Genomic DNA, 23,648 nt, shown 5'->3' on the forward strand with positions numbered 1-23,648 from the left:
TTCCTCTTTGTCACGAAGATTAATGACTCCGACTAAAGCCCCAGTTATGCAAAGACATAAGCAGATATGTCACGTCATACGTGTGAAACACAGGCTTAACTTTACCCAGTGTGTCGAGCTAACCACATGCCGAAGTGTTTGCAGGATTGGGGCCTCAATGTTTGGTTTGGGTATGTCACGGTGTTTCCTGTTAATTTGCCCTCACTCACCAGTGAGGTCTGGTGCGAAGATGCCTCTAAACCCAAACAGCTTAGAAACGTGGCTGACTTGTGACACTTTGGGGGGGCTGATGCACCAAGCCAGGGTAGACCGAGCCTGCAATGCCATGAGCAAAGATCAGGGCAAACCACAGGAAAAGGCAGCGGCTGAGACCTTCTCAGACTAATTCGTCCTGCCTAGACTGGAGGCCAGAGAGGGGTTTCCTCACTGCACTCTCCTTCTAACTCAGTGGCTGCGAATGTGACTAACCCCGGCACGGTCTGTGACTCTGACTGGAATAGCTGCAAACCTTTCCACTGTCTCTTCTCTCCAATTAGCTCGGCCGTCTTTCAGCAGCCAGTGATCTTCCTGGGTGCCGATGTCACTCACCCACCAGCAGGGGATGGGAAGAAGCCTTCCATAACGGCTGTAAGTTGGGAAGCAGCGCTGCGTCTGGAGCTGCCGCTCTGGTGCCCTTGGGGGAGGGTTGGCATCAGCAGGAAGTCGCAGCGGTGCGCTTCGGCTGGACCCTTCGTGCCGTCCAGCCAGAGCCGTCTTGCCTAAAATCGTTTAGGCCCGTAAGCAGAGGCCAGGCTTGTCTCTGATCCCTGTGAATGTCACGGCTTCGATGGTGGCGGTGTTGAAATGTGTTGAGTCCCGGGGGGGATCTGTGTGGAATTCCTGAGCAAGTGACTGGCCACGCCCGGCCCCATGGGGATGAATCCAAGGTTTGGTACCTGGCCGTGGGATTCTCCAAGCTGTTGCTATGCTATGCACATGAAGCTGCTTGGGGGGGTCTCGCTGCCCAGCTAGAACTCAGCCCCTCTTCAGGGGCTCAAACTAGGGGTGCTGGGTGTGCGGCAGCACCTCTGGGTTGAAGTAACAATAGCAACCAAAAGCATTACAGTTGGGTTCAATGGCCTTCAGCCCTCTCCCTGCCCCGCCACTGCCAATGTTGTTCTAGCATTCCTGCCCCCGGGCCTCTGACTCTTGCTGCCTGAGCTCCAGGGGATCCCATCTGACTGAGCTCCCAGCCTGGGGCAGAGGCGAATGAGCTCTGACGGCCACCAGCAGCTGGGGCCTTTGTGCCGAGTGCTGCTGGGGTGAGCAGTGCTGAACCGACCGCCCCAGGGAAGACGCTTCACCCACATGCTGATCTGGAACAGGGCTGCTGCTAGGTGCTAGCGGGGAGCACAGTCCCACCATCCCTGGCCAGTGCTTGGCCTCCTGCCAACGAGGGGGGTGGGCGAGTGCTGCTCGGGGTGGTTTTGGGACTCCGACCCTGGCCCCAGACCTCCCCGGTCATTTCACAGGCAACCAGCTGGTTAACAGTTTGGGCTTGGTACCACCCTGAGCTGGGTGTGAACTAAAGGTCAGTGCATCCTGCTGACCCTGTGACACATCAGTCTGGGCTCTGCAGTTCCCTCCAGGGTTGGGCTGGAAGAATCGATCCGATCTTCCAGAGACCTGCTCGCTTGCTGCACTAGCTCTCTGGGGATGTCCAAAGGTGGCTTTTCATCCAGGGTAATGAGTCCATCCGTGTTCAGAGCAGTCACCCTATCCCACTTTCCCATGCAGAATGTCAGCGGGGCAGAGACGCTCCGTGTGTCAGCTCTTCAGGGCGGGGAGCCTGTCCCGTTGACTTAGTTGTCCATGAAGGGCCCAGTGCATTAACTGTACTAACAAAGGGAAGAGACGCCCTTCTCCTGAATCACCAGCCCCACTTCATTTTGCCCTTGGGCTTGCCTTGCAGATCTACTGCTCGAGTACAAGCAGGGCTTAACTTATCCGGCCGGAGAAGTGAATTTCAGTCACAGCAAGCCAGGAAGATATGGCCTGTGCAAGAGAAGCAGAGCCCTCTTTTCTACCACCTGCTGAGGAGTCAGTGGTATTTAATAAAGTGCCAGGAGTGTGGCTTGACCTTGAGCAAGACCTGAAGGAAGGCACCCTCCCTGCCACGCTAGTCACCCCTGGTAGGCCGAGGCAGCCAGGGCTGGCATGGTACGAAGGGAAAATGAAACCATCTGACAGTACAGCTTGCCCCTTTCTCAGGATTGTAACATAATGCCCACCCAGTGTTTGTTCCAGCCGAGGAAGCTGTGGGGTCCGCGCAGCGCTCTTTATAACGGAGCATGTCCGGGTGTTCTTCATAAACCCTTTGCCCTCCAGGATTCAGAGCTCAGGTTTTCCTTGGCATGTGAAATCATCTTTGGGAGCCTTCCTTCCTTCTTAATTAGGAGGAGGCAGGGCAACAAATGCTTTTGGCCGTTTCTTCGCACTCGTAGGCAGGACATGGAAGAGTAGAAAAGAAATATAAGAAATCACTCTGGATGTAGGGCATGGCAGTCAGTCCGGTTGTTTCTAACGGTCTTACCTTATCCTACAAGCCCATGGTATCTGGTCACTTTTGCTAGGTTTATAGTAATAGTAGTTCAAATACCCTGGCAAGGTAGATTATTATGCCCATTTTAAAGATTTCTCTCTGCTAGAATCAGGTGTGTTCCATGTGTAGGGTACCTGAGTGTCTTGATATCCAGGTTTCCAGAGGAAGTACACGTGGTCCAGGGAGGTTGAAATTTGTCCGGTGCCATCGAAGGAGCTGGTGGGAGAGCGGAGTGTAGATCCCCAAGTCCTGACACTCCTCAGCTCCTGCTCCTGACTGCTAGAGGAGGCACTTGGACACAGCACTGGATGTATTCAGTGTATAGAATGGTGCCAATCCATATGGTGTAGACGCCCTTGACTTAACTGAAAAACACATCCTGCCTTCAAGCTCCTTTCCCATCAAATAATTCCCTACTCCTGCACTTGCAGTTCCCTCCCAGCCTGGGGGACAGCGGGGGATATGATCCCTGAATTGGATTCAGTCTGTTTCAACTGGATGTGCTGGGTTGGGGGCGTGAATCCCAAATCATGCTGTAGTATTTCAATGAACATCTATATCCAGTAGTGGCCTCTTGGCACTGGCTACCTTCAGATCTATCTGAGCCCGAGGCTGGAAGTGTAATTTCCAGGTCAGGTCGACATACCCACGCTAGCTCTGATGGGGCTAATGTGCCAAAAAGAGCAGCAGAGCCACAAAGGGGGAAGTGCCAGGATGGGGGCTAGCCACCCTGAGTAGGATCCCGTCTGCCAGCATCGGTACGTGTTTGGGTGGCTCTTCGTGCCTCCATGGCCGTGCATCTTTTAGTCCGCTAGGTTGATCAGAGCTAGCGCGGGTGTGTCTTCTCCCGCTGTATGTTGCACCTCCAGCCGATGGATGCTGCCGATCCCTACCCAAGTGCCGCAGCCTCAAAGCCTTTGGAAAGAGGGTCAGTAGCTCTTCGGGTAAGAAGTCTTGACGTGGAAGTTGCTCCCTCATGATAGGGAGAGAGAATCGTTCCCGTATCACTGGCGAGGCGGCCTCCCCCGCGTCCCTTTCCTGGACTCCAGGGCAGCTTTGTTCTCTCGTTACAAACTCCTCTCCAGTGACTCACGCCGTTCTCAGGGCTGCGTCACAGTCGAGTGCGGCTGCTCTTGGCCTTCCTGCCCCTGACATTTTCAAGGTCTCCTTTTCAGAGCCTGTTCTTGCTGAATCCCCTGCCACTCCCGCAGGAACCCCAGGCCAGGACTGCTGCCTAGCAACTGGGAGAAGTGAAGGGTGACTCAGACCCACGTCACTTCCTTAGGAACCAGAAGAACAGCAAGTAGCGGAGGCAGATTTTGCTGGCTCTGAGATGCTCTGTAGTTCCAAGCTTGAGTGGGTGCATTCAAGGACCGTTCGCCGAGGGTTAGCAGAGTCCAAGGGCCTGCAGATGCCTTTTAAAAATCTTTATCCAGCTGAGAGTTGGTTATTGGGCAGAAATGCTTCCTTTGCTCATTCCTGGACAGCTCAGAATGCTGCTCAGATGCCATGGTGATGGGCCTGGGATAAGAACCTAACTAGAATAGCGCTCTCAGGTGGTCATTAAACAGGGATTGGAATGTAGCCTGATGCTGCAGCAACAGCATTTCAATAGAGAGCCTGGGTCTGTTTCTCTGGAAATCATTGTCCCCTGGCCCAACAACATGATGTGCAGCTGCTGCTCTCGGCGGGTTTCAAAGCACTTTACAAAAGCGGGGAAGTGTCCTTGCCTCCGTTCAGAGGGGGGCAGGTTTGTTACAGCACATGGAAATGGGCAACTCTACCCGACTCAGCACATGTCCCCTTTACGCTTGGCCCAGTAAGGGAGGGTGAGGAAGACTACCCACGGAAGAGATGATGGTTACTGCGGGAAGATCCCGAGTTCCTCAGACTAGGCATCTGCAGGTCTTGATGGTTCTGCAGAGGGTTTTTTTGTTGCATTGATTTAAACAGGGAACAAGAGGGTGAAAACAGTAACTTCACTTGTGGACGGCAATGTGGAACACGCAGTCCATGCTGCTCCTCTCCCTTATTTATATTAATGCAACAAGCGAACCCTTCACCTGCACATGCCTAGCAAGGATCTGTGAACTTCTTTTCCTGGGAGTGGCATGTTCTACTTGCTATCTTGTCTCCCAGTCCCGTGTTCAGTCCAGCCAGCCTTGATGTCTCTCGGAAGAATGCTTTGCAGCCTTGGCTCCATGGTGGGAAGGAGGGAGGCAGCAGTGATCTGAGATCCCAGTACTGACATGTGGACCAGCATCGTGGATCCATGGCTGTTGGTTGTTGGAAGTGGTTCCTTTTGGATATAGGTTCTCTGTACACTCCTTCTATCCCTCAGCTCCAGGAGTGGGGGATGGTGCTCTGACCAAGGGGACTTGGTCATGGGCATCCCTACTAAGGCAGCATGACAAGCCAGGCGTGTCCTTCCCCCTCTCCCTTTTCATTGTAATGGCTCACCACGGCCCATCTGCTTTGTCACTGCAGGTTGTGGGCAGCATGGATGCCCACCCGAGCCGTTACTGTGCCACGGTACGAGTCCAGCGCCCTCGGCAGGAGATCATTGAGGACCTGTCCTACATGGTGAGGGAGCTGCTCATCCAGTTCTACAAGTCCACCCGCTTCAAACCCACCAGGATCATCTTCTACCGGGACGGGGTTCCAGAGGGGCAGCTCCCGCAGGTAAGGAACCTGTCGGCGGGGCTGCTTGTTGCTTGCGCTGCAGTTAAGCTGGGGCGCCCTGCACACGCTCCCCTATGGATTTGCTGGTGCTCACACAGATGAGGAGCTCCAGATGTGCCTCATTCAGATTTCACAGCCCAGGGTTAGTTTTTTGTTACGTGCGCAATATTCTTTTTGTCTGTGTGGAAGGGCAGAGCAAACGCGCTGGCTAGAGCTGGGCAAGGTCTGCATGGGCACCTCTGCCAGCTCTCCACAATCGTAACTGGAGTAGCCTCTGACACTTGGCGTGCTGGACATCTGTCAGTCTCTGCTCAGACACAGAGCGGCGGGATTGTTTTGCAGAGCAGAACAGACAGGCTGGGATGAAGTCAGTTTATTGGCTTTGGCCTGTCACCCGAGGCTAGATTTGAACTTGGGTCTCTAGAAGTGAAGAGCTCGAGTGCGTGGCTGCTGTCACCTACTCTGCATAGAGAAGTGCCCAGAGACTGATGGTGCCTCCTTGTTTTTCAGTGTCCGCAGCGCACACTCCTCCTTGAGGAGTCACAGCTGCCAGAAGGGCAGGGATCAGTGCCTCTCTCACCTCTCCCCACCCCCACATCATTGTCTAAAGCAGCATTTCTCCCCCTTTTTGATACCACGGTCCAGCTTGCTGCGTTCCCAACCTGTGTCAGGGAGATCTCGGGGACTGGTGCCGGCCCAAAGACCAGCCATTGAGAAACACTGGTCTAAAGGCAACAAATCTCACTGAGTGCACTGGGGATCTGAGGCAGCCTTCTGCGTTTGCGGGCAGAGCTGCTGAAGAGGGAGCTCTGGTTTCCCTGCTATGGTTGCTGAATTACACTGGAAAGAAGTCTAGAGAAGTAGTTTGAAAAAATGAGACTTGCAGTTGTCTAGTTGCCAACAGTCCTAGTTACATGTTTGCTGACAAGAGGAGGGGAAATGATCCCAACATATGAGCTGGGACTTCTTAACATCTGTCCTTGTGCATGAGATCTATGCACTGAGCTCCTTACTTGTTTCAGTGCCCTTGGCTGTAAGGGCAGCACGGTGCCAAGCTTGGGTTAGAGAAGGCTGGTGCCAGGGAGGCTGGGCTGATCATCTACCATAAAGGAGCTGCCCCTTGGCGAACTAGCTGCTGTCTTGCCAGCACTGCCACGTAAAGGGGCGGGAGTCCCCGTGTTGGCTCTGCCCAAACAGTGGAGGGGGAAGAGCTGTGTGTTCACTCATTCTATACACGGTCTCCTCTAGATTCTTCATTATGAGCTGCTGGCAATCCGAGACGCCTGCATCAAACTAGAGAAGGATTATCAGCCCGGCATCACATACATAGTTGTCCAGAAACGGCACCACACCCGCCTCTTCTGTGCGGATAAGAACGAAAGGGTGAGGATGGCGAGGCTGGGGGTGGGGAGGTAGTCTTGAGGGTGGGGAATGATTGATTAGTCGCCAGCCCTGTTGAAAGGAACCGGCCTAACCTTGCGTGGAAAGCGTAGCGTTAACCAGCGGAGCAGTCCTCACAGGAGATCCTGCAACCCTAACCCTGGCTCCAGTGGCAAAGCCTCTTGTGCTGGCTTGAGAGGCCGGGCACAGTTCACTTGCATTCCGTGTTCCCCGGAGGTGAGTCTCTAGGGATGCTATTTAAAAAGCAAGTGTCAGATTGAAAATATTTTTCCGCATTTCATCACTTGAGGGGTTAAAATCGCTCAGAGGGTTAAGATGGAGGGACTGTGAAAACATGTTTGATCCCTGCTGTTCTCAGTGTGCAAGCAGCAAGATGCAAAAAGCTGGACTCCTCCGTTTCTCTTCCTGGCTCTCGTTCCCTGGTGCTGGCTGCAGTGATGGGGTTCTGAACAATGCGGGGGCGGGGTACAGAGGGAAGAGGTTAACTTAAACAAATCAGGGTAACCCTCCTATTGCTAGTAGGGTTCCTAAGTGAAACCCACATTTGGAGCCAAACCTAAGCTGGCAGTGGGCCCGTCAGAGGGAAGATATGGGAAAGGGAGACTTTTGTTGCCCTTGGCCTAGGAAGGAGGGTGGGTGCATGACAGAGGCGCCTGGGGATGGGGCGATTGAAGCTCTCTGCGGAGCCCCTAGAATTTTTGGCCACTGGAAGTCCATTTCTGCAGTAGGAAAGTGCAAACACTGGGGCACTTCTTCCCCCTCTGCTTCCATCTCGTCACCCCTTGCACTGTCCTCCGGTGTGCAGAGAGCACTAGCAAGCCTGCCACCCTCACTGCTCCCTGTGCAGAGGGCCTGATTTCCTCCCATTTCCCACCTGTCAGCGGCTCTGCAGAGCCCTGTTCTGTAACTGGGCGATGGGCGTGTGCTAAGGGTCCCTACAGGGTGGAGCTGCTATGGCAGAAACCTGCCGTTGTGGACTCATGGAGAGCAATGGTCCCCGGCTCTCGCTGAGATGAGTGGTCACACTGGGAACCTGCCAGGCATGAAGCTGTTTAACTTTGCGCATAGGGCTCAGGGGAGTATAAATCTGACAGACCTGGAGGGGGCGGGGTGTATGGGACAGACCCGGGGCTGTGCCACTGCAAGTAACCAGAGGATACAGTGCTTGGGTCTTGGTTCAATCTCTGCAGATTGGCAAGAGTGGGAACATCCCGGCTGGAACAACTGTGGATACGAACATCACCCACCCGTTCGAGTTTGACTTCTATCTGTGCAGTCATGCAGGCATTCAGGTACCGCATCCCAAGCCCGAGCGAGGCAACACCATCCGGGGCTTCCTTCTCTCAGGGCCTGAGAGGTTGTTTGCTGGCTGCCCAGCACCCTTAGCAGATCAACTACAGTCTCCTTGCCTTGTCTAGTCCTCCTCATTAAAGATCCCAACCTCCCTTTCCCCAGCAATGGCCATTAACGATAGGGTCCTGGCCAGATTCCAGTGGGGAGAAATCTGTTGTTCTCTGCCCCTGTGGCTTCAACTGGATGCAGTGTGTGTGTGGGGGGGGGTGTTCTGTTCTCTCCCCAGTTGCTGAGCAGGGTTGCTGTGGGATATTTCTGCAGAGGGGAGAAGGTCCTTGCCCATCTCAGGGGAGACTTGCTTCATATTTCTGTCCATAGAGGCTACCTGTCCTGGGCAGCAAAGGGTACTCGGTTCTTAACTGCTCAGCTTGTCGTTCTTGGCCTTTGGGATTTCAGTTTATCCACGGGGGCAGAATACTGTGTAGCGGCTGGTTTGCAGTAACCTGCAGCTTCTAGTTCTCCTCTTCCTAGGATGTCCTGGGAAACAGTCAGCCCAAAGTGCCAGCCCCGCTGAAAACGCCTCCGCTGGGTTTCTGTGCTTCCCAGGCTCACTTGGGTTCTCTGGCTCTGAATTCCCGCTGATGCTCCTCATTGTCAGGGGGGACCTGGACACCAGTCCTTGCCTGGACTCTGGGCAGGGAAAGCGCCGTTCCAGCAGCTGCCGAGGCAGAGGGAGTCTGCTCTGCAGCTGTTTTTAAGGGGCCACGAATAGTCTGATGTTGCGTTGGCAGCTGAGAGCGCTACAGGCGGCAGGAACTCCGCCGGTGCATACAGCTGCTTCCACAGGGGAGGCTTTTGGGCTTCCTTTCTCTCGCTCCGAGGACAGGAGGCTTCTGGCTACTGAGGAGCTGGGGGAGTCACTGGCCCAACACACGAGGCTACAGCTGCCATTGCGAAGGGTCAGGAGATTATTCCAGCCTGAGCACCACGGCAATGACTTGCCACAGATGCACTGGCTCTGTGGGGGAGGGGATGGGCTGGCCAGCTGCAGTCAGTGCTTCGCGTTGAGCTTCGTTCACCCAGCGATCGCCAAGCACTTCACTGCCTCTCAAGACCTCGACTCTCCGGCCCGTGAGTCGGGAAGCAGATATTACAGATGAGGCTGAACTTAAGCCGCAGAGGGTGAACTGCCTTGTTCCAGACACTGGCGGTCTCGGGGATAGAACACAGGCGCCCCGACTCCCCTTGGCTTGATCCAGCGCCTAGACTGCGTCGCGTTCTCGTCTGTGTGTAATCTTGCTAAAGAAGCTCTGCCAGGCCTGTAAAGAGAGCGCTGATACGGGGGCATCTGTTTCCCCAGCTGGTTTGTCAGCTCTGCAGCCTGTTCCCATGCAAAAAGCCTCTTTCAGTGCAGCCCTTGGATCTCTCTCTCCTGCTCAGACTTTTGGCCAGGTTCCCAGGTAGATCAGGTGGGCGGGAGGGCACGTGTACTTCCTTTCAGCCACCCACCTCTGGCTCTGATCACGAGATGCGCTCAGACGGTATCGCCAACTCCTCCTCCCTCCTCCTTCCCAGGGTACGAGCAGACCTTCCCATTACTACGTCCTCTGGGACGACAACCGGTTTACAGCAGATGAGCTGCAGATCCTTACGTACCAGCTCTGCCACACCTACGTGCGCTGCACCCGCTCCGTCTCCATCCCAGCACCAGCATATTATGCCAGATTGGTGGCATTCAGGGCGCGTTATCACCTAGTGGACAAAGAGCATGACAGGTGAGTGGTGCTGTTGCACAGAGACGCTCACGGGCTGTATGGCACCACCTTAGCCGTCAGATGGCCTCTAGAGGACCCCTCCAGGGTAGGCAGTGTGGGGAGGGGCCAGAGAAGAGGGCAGCGGTCATACGTTCAGGCCCGCGCTAGGACAGGCAGCCTGCTGGTCTTTGGTCTCAGCACGTGTAGACTGGGGCGGTACTGGTTTTGCTCTGCAGCAGACCTAGGGGGCCCAGAGCTCTCAGCCCCAGGACAGGGGATGCTAAAATGGCTTTAAGTCTTCCTTTGCGCCATGCTGATCCTCAGTTGCTCTGAGGGATGGAGTGGCTGCCAGCCGAATCGAGACAGCCCTGTCAGTTACATCAGCCTTCCTGCTCTGCCCTGGGGGCTTCCGTGCTGCATGCGGTGGGCCCGCCCCTTGACACACCCTACAAAGGGGCTTGTTGAGGGGGTTCTCAGAAGACAGGTACCTGTGCTAGGGGAATCCCTCCACCAGCTGGAGCCGGAACTTTTAGCTCCTTCACCGCTTTGGCCCTTCTACCCAGTGTAAATGGGCTGAAGAGCACATTCCTGGGCCCTGACCCCAGGGACAGAGTCCAGCCCTTTCCACTGTGGGATAGGAAATCTCTAGTTCTCCTGCATGGTGATGCATGACTGGGGATCCAGGACACTCTAAACTATTGATACGCAGCTGGTGAGCTGTGACCAATGCTTGACGCTGATCTTAGCCGCCTGAGTTACCTTGTGCTCTCCAGCCCACCGCTCGCTATAGCTGCCGACTCTGGTCACTTACTGACACTCTGAGCCCTCTAGGACAAGGAGGGCTTTCTCTTCCTTAGGGGCCTCTAGCACCTAGCACACTGGGCCCTGATCCTTGACGGGCTCTCGACGCTCCCACAGTGCACACGCTAAATGATCCAATTGTGTGTTTTGCCCTTTCAGCGGAGAGGGCAGCCATATATCTGGACAGAGCAACGGCAGAGACCCGCAGGCGCTGGCAAAGGCTGTGCAGGTTCATCAGGACACTTTACGTACCATGTACTTTGCTTGAAAGCCTAACTTTTCTTACCTCACTCAAGAAAGCTTTCAGATTTGTAGGAGCCATACAAAAAAGGAAGCATTGAGACACCTTGTTTGTTCCAATGAGAATCACTCCAGGGCAGGCAGCGTCGCTTGGGGCAGGAGACCAACACCATGTGCAGAAGGAGAGAGACCAGACACCTTCGTAGTACGGGAAGAGACTGATTATTTTTCTGGTTTTGCAAATCTTCACCTGACCAAACCAATGAAGGTGTTTAAAGAAGGGATAAAACGGAAAGAGAAGCAGGTTTTCATTTTAAAATGCAATACACTATCGACTTCCGACTGCAAAACAAAGGAATTGGTCCTCCATTGCCAAACAGATGCTGGTTGGTATTTTGGGGGTGGGGTGGGGGGATTTTTAGAGCCTTAAACAGAAGACTAGATTTATAAACTAATATTTTAGGATACAAGATGCTTTAATGGGTTAAGGAAAGAAACTAGTTTATAGAAAAATTCTAACACTAACATTTCCCCCCAGGTAATGTAAGGCACCCTAGCACTTAGCTCAGAACTGATGAAATCTGTCTTCCTTATGTTAAAAGCTAGTTAGCTGCTGCCATTTGAAGCAACAGTCACAGACTTTTCCTTGGGTGAGTGCCTTACTACGATGCTGCAAAATTTCAACGTTTTTATCTTGTAAGGAAAAAAATATAGGAATCTTGTCTTGGTGGTGGTCCATATTTCCATCCAAAGGAGTTGATTTTATATTCATAAAGTTACAGTTGGTGTTAGATCACAACCTCACAATGGTTAAACTCCATTGAAAGACGTGCACTTTCATATAGGACAAGTTGAATAGCTGCTGACCCGTTTTTGTTCCCAGTGTACTACTTTGTTATTTAAAACTACATTTCTGACAAATGGGGGCATTCATCCCATGAGGACAGAAATCTCCAGATTAGTATTTTTTTCTGAATTTCTATAATGCTGGACACATCGGGATTTTTTTTACTAAGCATTATTTTTATATGATACGAAGTCTGTTGCCAAAATTCACAAGTCATTAACATTGTCAGAGTTTACATCACTGCACTTCCTGAGACTTTGTATGTTCATGCCAGAGATTTATAGAATTTCCTGTCCAATGAGTGTATTACTAACTGCAGTCCATGCAGCTTTGGGGTATTCCTTTGGAGTGTTCTAGTGTATCTCCCATGTGTCAAGTAAATCCATTACGTCTTTATGGGCTGTCTGCTTTCTAAATTACTACCTGTCTGACTCCAGCATGTTCAAACTGTCGTGGTAGTTTCCGCTGCTAGGTATTGCTGCTCTTTGTACCACATGTTACTGGTTTCATGCACGGGGATTTTAAAGTCTGAAATGCTGCCAGATTGTTCATCATTCTGAAGAATGAAATGAAATTTACTGTCACTGGGAATTTCCTACTGATTTGTGTCCTAATAAGAAAAAAGCGTGGTTCCCCCTCCCCCCAACAGTAACACGCTGACAGTATTTTAAACTCATTTTGCTGTATGGAATTACCCTTCTGCATGGAAAGCTGCGGTAGCTACTCATTAATTACAGTAAATGGGCAGGTTATCCCAGTCTAATATTTAAGCATGCACCACAAATTTTCTTCAGGAGAAGGAACGCTTTGTCCATCCAGTTACTGGACTGACAAGGGGAGCAGCTCTTAGGATTTTACTGCCAAAGCGAACCAGTTTTAAAAGCCTAGCAAACACTGTACTCCAGCAATATCCATTACTAGAAACACATTTTGTTTCATACCTTCTGATATTTAAACTTGCCTTGCTAGTAGTCCATAAAATCAATTTAGATCATGTTGACCATCACGCTCTATTCTAAATACAATAAATTATTTGTAACCCCCACCCTTCCAATTGGGCACCATGTTTGTTAAGAATTAAAAGATCAGTCTGCTATGCAAACTAACTCTTGAGCCCACCAGTGCCACATTGTGTGAAGAACCTAAATCTAGAACAGTTGTACTTTTCGAGACTACAGTGTTTGGATCATAGTCTCCTTTCCACCTTGTATTGAACTCCACTGCTGTACATCTGCATGGGGCAGAGGCAGGAGGTGTTCATGGTTGGTCGAATACCCAACTCTCTTGGGTGGGGGGGGGTTAGAGAGTAGGGAATGCATCAACACTAAGTGAGAAGCCTACATTCCTTTATAGAAGTGCCTGCATAGTGACACAAACTCAGCACCTCTCAACTCCATTCCCAGAACTCCACTTGGTATTAATTGAAAGGATGATCCCAGAAGGGATAAACCCACCCAATCTTGTAGTAGTACATTCCTAATTAAGGATAAAAATTGGGTTTCAGTTTAGGTCACACATAGTTGTGTGTCTTTCCACATGTTCTCCACATCTGTGCTTAGGTTGAGGTTCTCTTTGAAACTCAGTTCATTCACCAGCATTACAAGTGAACGTCCCTTGCTGCTGTTGTAAGATCAAAGGTTTTTGGTTTCTAGTTTTATTTTTTGTGAATGTTTTAGTTGGGTCTGGAATGCTGAAATGTCTTTTAGTAGCTGTGGCATAGCACATGCCATTTTTAACCATTTGAAATCGGAGTGTGTGGGAATTTACAGAAACAGTCTGTTCTGTAGCAGTTTTTAACTAAGACTTGAAATGTAAAATGGACCTTAAGATTTGCACTCATTTGTAAGGTGGCTGTTCATAGAGAACCGTGAATGAAGACACACCGATGTAGGACCTGGTTCTAACAACTTTTATAACTACACAAAAGCTTCATAGCTCTTGAAGTGCTCCACTGAAAACTTTGCAGATCATGTTCTGCCCTTATCTCACCCCATGCACGTTGGATTTTAAACCAATAAAAAAAAGAAATCAGTTTTGTAGTTGCTGTGCTCTCTGAACCATGTTTCCATTTCCAAGACATTTCAATGGGTTAGATTTACCCGCATGTTATGTATATTGGATTATGCACTGTACCTTTAACATGGCTTCAGTATTCTGTATTTCTACCCTTTTGTTGTCTGAAGTATAAAGAAGTAACTGCATGTTGGGGTGCTGTGTGTTTTACTGCCCCGGGCAGATAGGTGTTAACCTATATACATATCACAATTTATAGTTAGGTACAAATCCCATGTAAGCCACTCAAACAGCTCCTGTGACTTTCTGAATATGCACACGTCCCTTGTACAACTGGAAACATTGCCAAGTGCTTGCAGTTCTGTGGGAGACAGAATAACTTCAATTTAACTGTCAGCCGTTTAATGAGCTTGTTTACATTATGCTTATATCTGAACAACTAGGGGTGTCTGAGGGCAGAACATACCTCAAAAGAACTTGGAGGAGGACAGAGAGGGTGTTCTGATATTTGCAAGACTGAGATGCTCTGATACTTAGTATTGAAAAGCTTGAACCTTTATAAGATCAAGTGTTGAACACTGCAAAAATGAAATGTTTTCTTTTTGGAAAATTAGTGCAAATAGAAGAATGGGTTGATTCTTTTTGGGAGGGGAAGCGAGACAGCAGAACAGCAATAAAAAAGTGAAATACATATCTTGCGCTTGTGATTTGCACTTCAAAATATTTGTGAAAGAAAACTGTTGGGGACTCCAGTGCTTTTGTGTTCAATTTCTAACCCCTTTTGTACCTCCTTATTCAAGCAATTGTTGAACTGTACATAGATGTTCACAAGACACTCGATTTGCTTTGTTTTTTTCTTTTCCTTGTGTTTGTGTGTTTGCTTTAGATTGAACTTTGTATGGTCCATTTGTTAAATAGATATGAACAGTTGATGTACAGTACTTATTAAAAAACAAGCAGCAGCACAACTTATTTTGTAAAGAAAATAATGGCTTATATTTTAAAGGTTGAATATCAATTTTTGTATGAGGGGAATTGAGATTGGTAAAGAGTAATGATATCCTTGGATTAGGCCAAAAGAAAATACATAACCACCTCTTTATTAAAAAAATGAATTAAAGAGTTCCAGAACACTGTATTTATATTTTGCTTTATTGCTTCTGTGGATTTTTTGCCTTGGTTCTGATTTATGCTTGCAATTTTAACTTTGCAATCCCCAGTGTCTGATTCTGTAACTGTTGGCAGAAGACCTAATAAATAAAAGCAATGTTATGTTGGGGTGGCACTTCTGAGTGAAATCCAGGGAGAACCCCCTGGGGAAAACCACATCTACAAAGTGGTAAAAGCATAATCGAGAAGTGCTCAGGTACAAACAAAAATACTCAGCTGTACTTGGATTGCATCTAATACTCCGGGGTCCCCAGTCTCCTTGGTTTCCAGCCTGTTTTTAATTTCATGAGAGGGAAAACAATGCCAATAGTTCTCTTAAAATTTCCTAACTAATTAACTAATCCAAGTTTATTAATAAAAAGTGTCCTCTCTCTGTGTGAATGCTGACTCCAGTTGGACTTGAACTCCTAGTTTATTAGACATCAAACAGCAGTGTACAGCACTGGAAAAGTAACTTGTTCCAGAATTATTTGGCTTGTGATCCCAATATCACTTGATGTTAATGGTTTCCAGACAGGTAACATACAGGTAAATACATGTTCTGTAGATTTTTATGACTTTAATTACAAAACCCAAGTTGGGAAAGCTATCATATTTAAATATGAAGTTGAATATATTTGTTCCTTGGCTCAGGAGTTCCCTTCCATTTGTGTAATTTACATCTTCCCACAGGATTTTTTTTTATTTCTTGTAAGTTCCAGAACAGTACAGTTTGTAAAGTGTACAGTGAAACCTCATTATCTAGCCAGATAGAACAGGGCCATAGATCTTCCTTGGGCAAACCAGTTTTTCTTAGAGGGGGACCTCCAATTTAAGTATGCAGCTAAGACAGAAATTAGCTGCACTGCATTCCATATACTAGATTTATTATCCCACATCACTGGCTCCAAGATGCATTAACGACTGATTTCAGGCTTCCTTCGGGTTTGTATGTGTAATCTCGTTCTCTAGATTTGTGCCATTTCATAATATTTAGCACTTTCCATCTTCAGAATGCTTTATGAACTACTTAATCCCCTCACCAGCCAAGAGCAATGCACCTTAGTGCTTGGGGTCTGTGAAAGTAGGTAGTTTATCTCTTAATGAGGCGCTTGGCGCTAGTTGTGTTTTGCCCTGTCTATATGTATTGACATAACTTTTAAAACTGAATTTAGTGAGTGAATTATAATTGTGATTTATTGAATAACATAAGGCCCTTTCTAAAAGAAGGTGTTGATTGATTGCTAATAACCACACAAGCAATTACTTGCTAACTGTCAAGCCATAGCATAGAGAACAGTTGCTTTACAGTGTATTTTTGAGTGGATGCCTCTGAAGTACTCCTTCAAATCTTTGTCATGCTACTTCCTTGTGCTGTGTCTATTTTACTAAGCCATAGCCCAAAATAGGGGTTTATCATGCAATTTCAAAGGGACTATTCATGAGAGTAAGGTTTGCAGGAGTGGGTCCTGTTTAGATGAATGGGTCTAAAATATAGAAAAAATGGACCGGACGCATTCCAGATTCCAAGTGGTAGTTAACATCTGCTATTCTTATTCCTTAAGACCCTGGTTTGTCTTTTGAACTAACCAGCAGTCAGATTAAAGGCCCGGGCTATATATTAAATAAATCTGGTTCCGGAAACACATCATGACCTTGAACTGCTGACACAGAGAAGGGGCATAGGGAGAGTGTCTGAAACTTGGGATATTCCAAGGTTTAGTGTGGAGTGAATTTTCAAGGGTTGGGAGCTTCTGAATTATGAGTTGATAGTGAAGATGCTGGTAGGCCACCTTGGTGCTAATACACACTGCTCTTAGCAAACGTTTGAGGGGGATGCCTGTGGTCAGCCAAAATAAATATATTAGAATGTGGAACTATATTGGGTATTAATAGAACCCTCAAACTCAACAGATATAATTAATTGTTGCTTATTACAAAGGGAATTTGTAAAATACTATTATTAAATGTAAACAGTTTTTGGCCATTAGTACTTTCCCTTTCATAAAGGAACAAAAAATATTTTGGTCAGGATGATCCTAACTATTAAAATCTCTAAACTCTGCGCTCAGAATTGTGCATTCTTCAGGGGAAAAAAGCCACCTCTTACGCTGAAGAAGTGGATAATGAACAAAATTCAGCTTCAGCTTGTGTCCTTTGTCAGGTGGATGGAAATTAACTTTAGAAAAAAGCTGCAACCTTGTGTTACAAATGGTCTCCCCGTTCTGGTGGCAGTATTCATGTAAATTGCAGAAACTCAAGTGCTTGTATGACTTTCGAATGTGTGCAGGGGGCAAGGCCTGTTCTTCCTCAACTGAATGTACCTGACAGGCTTGTTAGCAATAAGGGTTACTCTGAAACTGAGGGGAGAACAGACTCCTCTCAGGACTTCAGTTAGGGAAACAAATGTTTGCTTTTAGTTTCCAGTTTTTGAGTCATTTTACCATGTAATTCTTGGATTAACCGGTGTGAAGCACAAACTTGATCCAACCAGCTCCAGTGGGGGCAGTTTAGACCCTTCGTACCATGAGCAAAGTCTAGATCCTGTAACTTGTGTTCTCTGAGAGCTACCCCCTGAAGCTCCACTCCTTGTGTTTGAGACATTCTCCCATGCTGTAACTGTCTTCCCTAGGAGCTCCACTCACCCAGACTTGCCAGGCAGAGCCGTGTTCAACTGAAAAGCCCTGTTTGAAATGGGCACCTCCTCAATTAAAATTAGGAAATGCGATTCTGTTTCCAAAAAGCAGCTAAGAGGGGCAGAGCTGGTCAGACCTAGAACGAGACTTACCTCAATAATATTGTACAGCAGTTTTCCTACAGCGAATAGCTTTCCAAGGCGAGGCTAAATGCCGCTAATGATGCAACTCTTCTACTGCTTGAGGCAGCAATAAAGGTCTGTGGAAAAGCTAAAGCATGTTAGCAGTACATCTTGCTTCCTCTGTTTTGCTGCTGTAGGTGTGAGGGAGTTCCTGCACCAACTCTATAGAGCGCACACACTCTGTGTTCAATAAAGCTGCGGTCTTCAGTGTGATCTTCCCAGTTATCCACATTCACATCCATTTCTTTGAGGTCTCGCTTGCACACTTCCTTGAAATGCAATTTTGGGCATCCTTTGGGTCTTTTTCCAGATGCCAATTTGCCATAGAGGATGTCCTTTGGGATGCACCCATTATTCATTCAACACCCATGCCCAAGCCAGCAGAGGTGTCTCTATTTGAGGAGTGTTTGTATGGCCTATTTGAGCACCTCAGTGTTGGTGACACTTTTCCTCCAGGAGATTCCAAAGTTTTGACAAAGGCACTGCACATGAAAGCTGTTGAACCTTTTTCTGATGAGAATATAAGGTCCATGCCTTGCTCCCGTACAAAAGTGTGCTGATAACACATGCACGATACACACAGATCTTTGTGTGTTCTGTCAGTTTGTTGTTTTGCCATATCCTCTTGCTCAATCTAGATACAGTAGTGGCGGCTTTTCTGATGCAGAGGTTGAGTTCCGTTTCAGGTGAGAGGCTGACTGCAATAGTGGACCGCGGGAATGCAAACTCATTCTCCAAGTTGTTGATCTTGGTGGAGAATGCTTCTTCGATGCCTTGAACCGTTGTCTTTTTTTAGGCTTATGGTGAGCCTGAAGTCTTGGCAGGCTTTGGAAAATCTTGCAGGTTCGATATTAAAAACAGCGTCAAAGGGATTGGCCTTTATCCTTGTCAAATTGATTCCCCAGCCTCTCAGGAGTCTTGCACAAAGGGAACAATATGAAGATAACCCAAAAGTCTGCGTTAAGGTTGTGTTGTGAAATCTAAAGACCATCTTTGTCCCTCAAGTTCTTTGGTCGAGGCCAAGCTTGTAGCACAGTTCAGGGATTTGCTTAAAACGGATGAAGGAGCCAGTGTAATATTCAGTTTTAGGGGACAGCTTGTAATCATTGTGGTAGTAGCAGCCGCTGGAGCCTGTGGTTACTGATGGCCATGTGGCAGGGGTATAACCTTTTTTAATCCGGACCCATGTTAGATCCTAGTGTCCAGAAAACAAAGATCATTCTCTAAACTGCACTACTGCATGGAGTGGTTCTCAGTCTACTGTTGTGGGGGAGTCAGCATCTCTTTCGCTCTCTAAACTTGACTGCCCCTGCCCTTCCCTCTGACTCGGTTCCTCTTAGGCTTGGAGTCTCTTCCAGCACTGGCCTTCTGCCTCCACAAAACCTTTCCTGTTCCTGTGTGTCTGCTTCCTGCATGCCACAATAACTGTTACCCCTTCATTTATACAACTGATGCCCCTGACAAGCTTGTTCAAAGGCCCTTAGCTGTAGGTATGCTCCCCATTGTGTATCTGTGGTAGCAAAAACCCAATGGGCTGGCAGAGGTGCTTGGTATCTTAGCCTTATCTACCCTAGAGATTGTATTGTGACTAGCCATCCTGTTTGAGCTGTACCAAGTCCACTGCATCTACACAGAACACTCCTTACACCATTGCAGTTTCACTGAGTACATCTCCTGCTTTTCCCAGTAGTTCCTCGTCCACTCTTCTGCCATAAGCACTCAGATTTCACCCATTTTATACATATAAAATGTAAATGCTTAGTTTCAAAAGTGAGATAGCATACGGATTTGAGTGCAGAGCAGGAATACTGGGGGTATTTGTGGGTTTTTGCCAGGCTCAACTAAAATGTCCGTGCTGGCACGGCGGAAGTGCAGAGCAATTCGGTGCAGCACGCAGTGGGTGTGAGCCTTGCTTCCCCAATTACAATTGTAGCAGCTTTGGCAACTCTTTGAGCTCCAATGCAAGCATTTTGTTTGTACAGAGGTGCCAAGTGTTTCCACTGCGGTAACCCTCCGGCGTTGGAGAGGCCTTGGAGCCGGGATCTAGCAATGAGGAGTTGGGATAACAGCAGAAGTTGGCTTCAACTATTGCAAAGTAGCGCTGCTGCTTAAGTGTTAAATAAGGTTATTTATGCAGTGGCTTTTGGGTGCGGATGAAAACCTTAACATTGAGGTCAATAAGAGGAGGGAAGTCACCACTGCTTTTCAGGTGTGAGACATAATAGCATTTCTTTAGAATCCCACTTTAAACTGCCTTGGGCTGGAAGTGGATCATAAACCACAAGCAGCTGTGGTTTATCCTGCTCCAGGAACATTATGTCCTGCTCTGATACTGGGCTGCCTGTGTCAGAAAACGTTTTGGGGTGTTTTTAAGTAGAGGGAGAGTTTAGTTCAGATATTTGGGGTTTCCCCCTCTTACTGGTGTCATTTATGTGAGCCTATTTTCATGAAGATGGAGGTTTAACCACCTCTCACCCTATTCAAAGCCACAAGGCCTTTATCCATGTTATGGTTTTTTTTGGTATGTGATCCAGTTCTTTATTCCCAACAGCATCAATGTAAAATCAGGGTATTAAATTTCCCTGTCAAACTGTTGTTTAATACGGGGGAGGGATAGCTCAGTGGTTTGAGCATTGGCCTGCTAAACCCAGGGTTGTGAGTTCAATCCTTGAGGGGGGCCATTTAGGGAACTGGGCTAAAAAAATCTGACTGGGGATTAGTCCTGCTTTGAGCAGGAGGATGGACTAGATGACCTCCTGAGGTCTCTTCCAGCCCTGATATTCTATGACTCTATACATTGCCCTGGCTATAGCTTTCAATGTCTTTAGCATAGCAGAAAATGTATTTCTCCTCCCAGGTTTGGCAGTGCAGTAAGCACCAGCTTTAATTCCAAGAACAGCAGTTGGCTTCTGCATATAAAGAAATTTTCAGAAACTTGCCATGTTGCTTTTCCCAGCTCTTGGGAGGAAATCATCCTGTCCTAAATCACTGAAGAAACAGGGCAGCTACTGCCAAGCCCCCATTAGTAACAGCTGGGGCTGGCAGCAAGCATTGGGCACAGTTAATTATAGCAGGAAGAGATGGCAACACATTGCAGCTGAGGGGAAACACAAAAATGGCTGCTGACTTTTTTTCTGCAGCATGCACCATATATGAGAGTCTCAGCTGAACCCTCTTCTACCCCTACTTTCTTTTCCAAGAGGTTTATTCCACAAGCATTATTTTCCCACCCTTTAAGTGTGATCCTTACAAGTAATTCATGCTGGTTGTTGGGGGGTGGGGGGAGCCATAGCCATGCAAAGGGTGATAAGTGTGTATCCATTTTCCATTGTGGATTGGTTTGTTTTGAAAAGAAATGAGGAAAAAATACTGTTACTCCTGAGGATTTATTACAGGAACACTCTACACATCTACTAAGGGAATAACATGTCTCTTAGTACATTTCATCCTGCCAGCTTCCAACATTAATAATCTGGACTATAAACTGCACATAAGCATCACTTCATCCACCCTTTAAAGACAGACACCTTCAGATGTGATGCATTTTATGTATATTCTGGAAAATGTCAGGTTACTTCCTCTTGTTTTTGCCAAAGATTTAAAGGTACACAGTTCACTTTATGCCAAAATTTAAATGTGGTAAAAATAAAGATCATAGAAAACTTAAGACCAATATAAATGTGTCCACAGCTTAAGAGACAAGACAGCTATTTTAAAAACACAGAAGCACTGCATCTCAAATGGTACAGCACTGAAAACCTGAAAGGGAACCCAAGAATAAGCAAAAGTGAAACTGACTTTAATTTCATAGATTAAATTGAGACAAATGCAAAGAGGAAATAACAGGTGAAGGTGTTTTTAAAATTCCTTCACTTTGTTTAAACAAGACCAGCAGTGGAAGTACTGTACAATAAAATAAGGGGGCAGAATAAATTCACTGAGCCTAAAAGTTGTCTCTTGTGGGTTAGTACTGTCTCATTTGCCTTAACCAGTTAATCTAGCCACACATCACTCTTTTCCCCTCTCCCTTGTTGTTTTCTATTTAAACTCCCTCCTTTCTTGTTTTGAGTCATCATGTTCTGTTTACAAGCTGTGGTGCAACTGCTCTAGTACTAGCAGTCACAGATCCTAGCAAGCACCTCTTCCCACTAAGACTGCTGTGAGGAGAGAGCATCTAAGGCTACGTCTACAGTACGCAGCTTTTAGCAACACAGCTCTGTTGCTACAGTCGTGCCGCCACTAAAAGGCACGCAGTGTAGCCACTGTTTGTCAGCAGGAGAGAGCTTCCACCCCAACAAGCTGCATTTGCTTTGTCAATGCTCCTGTGTTTTGCTTATTGTTGGCATAACTTTTCTTTCGAGGTGTGTGGTTTTTTTAAACCCCTCTGAAAGACAAAAGCTTTATCCTCCAGTTGCCAGTGCAGACAAAGCCTATGCCTCTGTGCTATGGATCCCCAGGGTGTTTCAAGCTCCTGGAGTCTGAATGGAGGTCAGCCACTACCCCAATCTCAGGGGCCCTAGACACACACACGGTGCAGATCTGGCACCCAGCTACCTAGACTCTCTGGGCCCAACCTGAGCCTTCACACTCCCATGTATTTAAACACAACTTCTCTGCCAAAACTCCATCCAACAGTGTGAAGCTTCTGGTTACAGTTTAACTCTCTCAGGGGCATGCAATAGTTGTGAATCAGTCCACACACACTTTGTTCAATCTACTTTATATTTAATCATGTAAAGCATAGAAGAGTATCGATCATACAAAACAACTGGACAGCTTAACCATGACGTTCCTCAGTAGCTTCCCATTCCCGTGGGAGATCATCTGTGTTCTGTAGGTAGGCAAGATTCTCTGCACCCCCACCCCTCCAAACTGCCTCCCTCATCTTAATCTGGGGAGAATCAGCTCATTCCCCTGGGCAGCTCTCTGACCTCCCCTCTCTCAGATCCTTTACAGACTCCAGCTAGCATCTGCTGCTTCTTTTGTTCGACCTTTCAGTCATTTCCCATTACTCCCCAAACCCCGCTTTCCTTCACAGAGAAGGCGGAAGTGTCTCCTCCCACATTGAGCAAGTCTATTGGCAGCAGACAATTACCGAGCGCTGATCAGTCACCATTGGCTCTGGCCTGCCAGAGACGTGACACAACTCCGCTAACGCATGGGACCTCCACGTACCCACAGGCTTGCCCTGACCGTCATTTCATCATCCCGTTAAGAACAATCTCCCCCATTCAGAAATGGGGCAGACAGACCCGAGCCCCCCATTGTCACACTAGCCACCTCGAGCAAGCAATAGCGCAGCGCGGGCATTTTTGGACCGTCCTGCTAAGCAGGTTTTCTTGCCTCCGTGGTGAAAAGCCTTGTGACCACCCCCGTGCAAGTGGGGACAACAAACTGGCACAAGACCGGCTCAGCGGAAGTGACGCAGGGGCCCAAAGCCAACCTCTGACTGTAACTGAACGGGTTTTAAAACGGCTCAGACCCCCCCCCCCGGACAGCGACTCTCCCCCCCCCCCCGCTCTGTCAGCCGGTGCCTCCGCCTCCCCTTACAGCGCCGCAGCTGAGTGACCGAGCCGGTGCCAAGACCTGAGCCCAGGCAGCCGGACTCCTGCCCGGAACGGAACCCAGGCGTCCGACCGGCCAGAGCTGGGGACACTAGCCAGGGAACCCAGGCGTCCGACCGGCCAGAGCTGGGGACACTAGCCAGGGAACCCAGGCGTCCGACCGGCCAGAGCTGGGGACACTAGCCACGGAACCCAGGCGTCCGACCGGCCAGAGCTGGGGACACTAGCCACGGAACCCAGGCGTCCGAGGCCCCAGGCTCGTACAAGACACTGACCAGCGGAAGTGCCAACCCCGTCACCCCAGCTCCCCCCGCCCTCTGTTTTTACCACTTCCGGGCACGCCCTTTCGCTACGTCACGGATTAACCGACGGGGGCGGAGCCGGAAGCGGTTCGCCGGAAGTGAGCGCGACCGGCGGGCGGGGGTGGGTGGAGCTTCCGGCGCGCGGTAGGGCAGAGGCAGACACAGACACACCGAGAGAGGGAGAGGGAGCGAGCGAGCGCGAG

The 23,648-nt window shown here is 48.5% G+C and overlaps 1 protein-coding gene across 1 annotated transcript in view; it reads left to right on the forward strand.

Annotated features, from left to right (window-relative positions):
• Window positions 1-14,750, forward strand: part of LOC128827880 (protein argonaute-1) — a 46,047-nt gene extending 31,297 nt beyond the window's left edge. The window contains exons 14-19 of the mRNA XM_054012079.1: window positions 537-627; window positions 5,069-5,263; window positions 6,512-6,646; window positions 7,855-7,956; window positions 9,533-9,732; window positions 10,672-14,750. Of these exons, the coding sequence (XP_053868054.1) occupies window positions 537-627; window positions 5,069-5,263; window positions 6,512-6,646; window positions 7,855-7,956; window positions 9,533-9,732; window positions 10,672-10,780 (832 nt within the window). The 3' untranslated portion in view covers window positions 10,781-14,750. The remainder of the gene's footprint in view (window positions 1-536; window positions 628-5,068; window positions 5,264-6,511; window positions 6,647-7,854; window positions 7,957-9,532; window positions 9,733-10,671) is intronic.
• The last annotated feature ends 8,898 nt before the right edge of the window (window positions 14,751-23,648 follow it).

The sequence above is a fragment of the Malaclemys terrapin genome, chromosome 22 (assembly GCF_027887155.1).
Source record: "Malaclemys terrapin pileata isolate rMalTer1 chromosome 22, rMalTer1.hap1, whole genome shotgun sequence".
Classification (NCBI taxonomy): Eukaryota; Metazoa; Chordata; order Testudines; family Emydidae; genus Malaclemys; species Malaclemys terrapin.